Source organism: Protobothrops mucrosquamatus, unplaced genomic scaffold (assembly GCF_001527695.2).
Source record: "Protobothrops mucrosquamatus isolate PMUCROS unplaced genomic scaffold, P.Mucros_1.0 scaffold1038, whole genome shotgun sequence".
Classification (NCBI taxonomy): Eukaryota; Metazoa; Chordata; class Lepidosauria; order Squamata; family Viperidae; genus Protobothrops; species Protobothrops mucrosquamatus.
In genome coordinates this window covers 275,323-280,998 of record NW_015387270.1, presented here as the reverse complement: position 1 = coordinate 280,998, position 5,676 = coordinate 275,323, and the positions used below count along the sequence as shown (strand labels likewise).

General features: G+C 44.1%; 1 protein-coding gene across 1 annotated transcript in view; it reads right to left on the bottom strand.

Annotated features, from left to right (window-relative positions):
* Positions 1-2,839: 2,839 nt before the first annotated feature.
* Positions 2,840-5,676, bottom strand: part of CLU (clusterin) — a 22,807-nt gene continuing 19,970 nt past the window's right edge. The window contains exons 8-9 of the mRNA XM_015819984.1: positions 4,350-4,525; positions 2,840-3,081 (exon numbers count right to left, since the gene is read on the bottom strand). Coding sequence (XP_015675470.1) covers positions 3,075-3,081; positions 4,350-4,525 — 183 coding nt within the window. The 3' untranslated portion in view covers positions 2,840-3,074. The remainder of the gene's footprint in view (positions 3,082-4,349; positions 4,526-5,676) is intronic.

The following is a 5,676-nucleotide window of genomic DNA, read 5'->3' as shown; positions in this document are numbered from 1 at the left end:
CCTCTCTGGGGAAGATGGATTTCCTTTTCCACTCTAACAGAAGGTGCCTCTATAGGTATCTTCAATACAAGTTGGCATTCTAAGGAAGGATAAATTACTAAATAATGAGAAAATGGCCAAAGTCAGGAGGAAAATCTGGGACGGGGGGAACTCAGCACAGAGAAAAAGAGGCAGTATTCATTCAAGTCCCCTATGAACTCGACTCAACTGGATCCCAATCAGAAGCAGCAGGGAGTAGGATCTAGGAAGGCAAAATTAACCAGGTCTGGTTAGGAAGGCAGAATGGAAACAGATTTTACACAAGTTAAAATCACCACTGCTTTGTAACTCTAGGAAGGACACACTCGATTACTTCCAAGAGTCATTTTCTCCTATGGGATTCTTTGAAATCACAAGCAAATAGGAGCTGTGATCAATGAAATGGCTAATTGACCCCATGTGAGAGCAGGCTTACCTTGCAATTTTTCCTATGCCAAAAGGGATGTTTTCCTGATTTCAATAGTGCAATGGAATCTGGGCAACGTCATTTGGGCTCAAAACCTATGCAGTGCCAGACCTGGTTAATATTTGGATAGAAGACTAGCAGAAAATCCCAATGCTATAATTTCCACTGATGATTCAAAAAGAATCGTGCAAGAAGGTAATGAAAAATCACTTGTGTTGTAGCTAAGATGACTCTGGAGTTGAGTGCAATTCAAAGAATATTTGACTCAATTTCTCATTAATCTCTCTTTAATGTTGCTTCCCAAATCCTAGCAATGAAAACAAGACTGGAATGTATCCTTTGAAGCATACACAAAGATTTCTGAGTTAAGAGTGCACTAATTTTCCTATTGCTGTTTTCCCATGTATGGAAAAAGGATTTTTCTTAAGCAAAATGATGACTTTGTGGGAGCTTAAAGCATAGAGAATTGGATCCAAACACTCCAGTTCCCTCTGAGAGTATTTGGGGGAGGGGGGAGATGCTTCAACAGGTAATGTTGCTTTCCCTTTTAGGATGTGTTGGAGCACAGCTCTCATCTACAGCCAATCTAATAACTACTTTTGTTAAGGGGACTTTCCTGACACCTTGACAGCTGAAATGCCTTACAGTATGATGGGCTGAGTATTTTTCTTAGCTGACATTTGTGTCCTGCCTCTGTGAAGGCCACCATCTTTCTTCTGCCTCCATGTCAAATACTGTACTTGGAAATCAAGGAGGCATTCTGCACCCCAAAATAGATGCAGGGCCAAGAGCAGTCACAGTGTTTGGTAGGCCTTTTCTGCATTCTGTAGTGCAGGGGTCCCCACCTGTGGGCTGTGGCCCACTACCGGGCCACGGCCGCTTGGCCACAGGGCCGTGCAAAGTCTCCCAAGCGTCCTGCCAGCAGTAGCGCCGCCCCGCCCACCAAGTGTCCTGCTGGTGCTAGTGCCGCCCTGCCCCCGAGCATCCCGCTGGCAGTAGCACCACCCCAAACGTCCCGCTGGTGCTAGCGGTACATGAAACCACGCCCCTTCCAATCCGCAGGAAAAAAACACTCCACGGAACCAGTCTCTGGTGCTGTAGACCTCTGGTGTAGTGGATAGTATAGTAATTTCTGGTTTTCATAGACTCTCTCTCTCTCTCCCCTGCCCCTCCCCCCCTTTGTGTGTACCCAGTTTCTACCTTCAAGTAGTCAGATTCCTGCCAACTGCCTGGATTAGTCCCTGCAGTTTTCTTGGCAAGATATTTTGGAAATGACTTGCTGTTGCCACCTGACTAGGGCTGAGAGTGTGTGGCTAGCCCAAAGTCACCAATTGCCTTTATGTTAATGAGGGACTAGAACTCATGCTCTCCAGTTTCTAGCTGGTGCCTTAACCACTATACCACACTGCTTGCCCTTTCATAGACCAGAGTTCACGTAAGGAGTTAACACACAAAGTGGCCTTGGACTAAACCAGAGTATTTGCAGCAAGAGGCTGGTATGAATTCAAGCTGCCTCTTGGCTTTAAAAAGCTCATCACCATCTTTACCCGCCACTTTCCAGCATCCTCTATTAGCTATGGATCATTGCATGGCAGGTAAAGTGATAACATCTTTTTATAGGTTTATGAACACTTGACTTGCAAATGAGCTTTAATCCAATTAGAGAGAACCTGGAGCAATTCTCTCCAGTACACAATTCCTAAAACCCATTAGATGTATACTTCAGCAGACTATACCTTATTTCATCTATTGGGTGAGATGCTGTACTTCCTTCCTACATGACTGGAGGGAAGGAAATGAGAAATAGTAAATGCAGAAAATACAGGACAGTAGCATTTGAGTTGCTCACAATGTCCATGCCTGCTGACAATAAACAGTATGATGCTGGGTGAGACAATTACCACCTCTAGTTAGGGTTTGCTGTGGACCCCTATGCATCCAACCATTCTTAGGGATATATGACAAGCACCCAGGAACAGATGAAACCGGAGTTCCCCAAGGCTCCCCCAAAATTACTGGAAGCATTCCTGCAGTCATGTGAGATTGTGCTAAAAAAAGACCTTATAATGCTGCTGAGGTTTGAACTGCATGGCCATGATTAAGCTTGTAGGTGTGATTTTGAAGGCAGTGCTAGGATAATTAGCAAGGAGAAAGAAGAAATACAATGCTCTGCATTGTGTTGCAGTGTTTTTCTCTCAAGTGGCAATGGACAAGATGAGGAAGGGGATTAGCAGACAATGGGCTTTTGTCTCAGATATCCTGCCCAACCGTTCACATGATTCACACCCGGAACCCATTGCCCAGGGTGCATAAAACGTCTTTGGGGGCATCATCCAGCCCTTCTCCCCCACTCCAAATCCCACTTCTTCTCTCACTCAATCCACAGAGCACTTTGTCAAGCATTGGGCCTAGAATCTTTTATTTCATTTTGTGCATCGGTAATGACCCAGCAGCAAAAATAGGGCAGGCAATACAGTGTAAGCTACAAAGGCGGACAGGTGGGGCTTGGTGGGTGAAGCTCCCTTGTGGCACTGTGAGAGCACTGAGACGGAAAGGCAGAGAGGCCAAAAGCGCTGTGGCTTCTCTCGCTCTCCCTTGTCATGGCCTGAGATCCAGAATGCAGGCGGGGTTATTCTCTGTTGGATAGAAAAAAAGAAAAAAGAATGTTATGACTCCAGAACCAAAAGGAATTTCCTAATGCTAGGACAACCATGGAATAACAATGTGAGACAAAGTAAGAATATGAGAGTGTGTGTGTGTGTGTGTGTGTGTGTGTGTGTATAAAAAATAGCACCCCCAGTTACTAATCGGTTCAACACTTATCCTATATAAGTAGTCCTCAGTTAATGACTGCCCTGTCTAGTGATTGTTCGAACGATGGCACTGAAAAGTAATTTTACCATTGGTCCTCAAACTTGTGGCTGTCATAACATTCCTGCAAATCAATATTTACAAGCTTCATAGCCAAATTCCAACAAGCAAAGTCAATGGAGAAACCAGAAGTAAGCTGCAAGTTGCAGTCACATGACGTTGTGCTTAATGATCACAGATAATTTGTTTAACCACAGGAGAACTCCTGTGAAATACCCATCCCAATTGCAGTTGTTACTTGAGGACTACTTGTTTAGTACTGGAAACCAGATGCCACTTAGTATAAATCCAGAGTCCCCCCGCCCAAAAAAAAGCAATCATCATTTTGGAGATCTAGAAATATTGTTTCTTTGTCTCACCCCAAATGCATACATATTCAGTCTTCATCAATAAAAAGAGTCTGCAGGTTGAATACTGAGAAAGAGGAGGCTGGGACAGACCACCTGTTCTTACAGATTACGATATTGTTTTCTTAAAAACATCCTTATCCAAAAAAGTTCCCATGCACTTCCTATGGATTTCCTTCAAATTAATGATATTTTAGGATACTATAGATTTTCATGGCCTTAAGACCTTTAGATCTATCAGGGCTCTAATTCTCAACTGGCCATTGATAGCAGGTATTTCAATAAATCTTTAAAGGACTGTATGGACAAAAACAACTATGGGAGATTTCAATCTTCTTGCTTCCATTTGTCCCTCACAGAAAATGTGTCTGGCCTTTGATTACTCATTAGAGATTACGGTAAGATAAAACATTAGATTGAAGAATATTTTGTGGAGCAACTGGTGGCATTTCTTCTTTTCAGTTATATTTCCAAATATTTTTACTAACTATCGCAACATGGTTCTCTCAAGAAAATAAGCCACTGAAATCTTCTCTTGCAGTCTGAAATGGTACAGCCCACTTTATATAAGGCCAGCCATAATATATACTAGATCAATGATCTTAAATGAATATGGTCATCTTCCATATAGCTGAACTCAAAGAGATTATCCAACTCTGACTGCATCTCCCCAGCTTCACACTTACACTTTATTGTTCTTATAATCACGCAGGGCGTCCCTGGCCACTGTATCCATGAATGAGTCATCATCCAAAGTAATACTTCCTGGCACAGTCAAGGAGAAGGGCCCCGAATCAAAGACCTGGACAGTCACTTGAGTGTCAGGAGTTTGGGATGTGTCTTCTGGACTGGAAGGTTTCACCTTAAAAGAGGACCAAACATTAGCAGTGTCTGAACCTATCAAAAAGATAGTTGTTTCTAAATGGGACAAAAAAAGCTTTGTCTTCCATCAACTACCCACACCAGCCTATGAACACAAAACAGAACAAGTAGAGAGAGATATAGATCCAATTCCTCTCTTTTTGTTTAAACAGAATTCCTAAGCTTCTTTGGGTAAATCAGCAGTTCTTAAAACTATTGAAATAATCTTGCAATCCAAGCTGTCCCCCTCTAAACCAATGAAATAGTATATTCAAGCACTATAATATATTCAAGCACTATAGAAAGCATCCTCTCACATTGCATTATGGTGTGCTATGCTGGCTTGACAGCTGCGGATAGAAAGACACTACAGAGGGTGGTGAGCACAGCACAAAACATTGTGGGCTGTCCCCTGATACCACTAGATGACATCGCTAGGGCCCGCTGCTTTAGAAGAGTGAGGAAAATCCTCAGGGACGACTCACACCCTGGTCAGCGCTCCTTTACTCTCCACTCTCCTACCATCTGGTAGGAGATATAGAAGCATAGCCAGCCGCACTAACAGGCTGAAGAACAGTCTCTACCCATGGGCTGTCAGACTCCTGAATGGGAAATAACTCCATGCATGATAGACTTGCGGGGCCGGCGCGTTGTGCAATAAATTCACATGGTGCAATAAGATTTGTGTGTTTGTTGTCACTGTGAGTTGTGTCGGGGGGGTGCACAAAGGGAGGCTCAGCCAATCTCATTGTACACATGTTGTACTTTGACAATAAAGGTTGATTTGATTTGATTTGATTTGATCTGCCCATTTGGTACACCTTGGCCAGGGTGTATACTGAGAATACCCTCAAGAGTTAGAAGGAAGAATGCTTAGGAGCAAGGTCTCTCTTCTGGCAAACCTTCAGGGTAGAAGAAGCTATCATCTAATGGGAGGCAACTTCTCAGAAGGGCCTGGCTATCTTCGAGACCGCCTCCTGCCACAGATTACCTCCCACCGACCTGTACGCTCCCACAGAGTGGGTCTCCTCGGGGTGCCGTCAGCCAGACAGTGCCGGCTGGCGACCCCGAGGGGTAGGGCCTTCTCTGTGGGAGCTCCCACCCTCTGGAACGAACTGCCCCCAGAGATCAGGGTGATCCCTGATCTCCCTT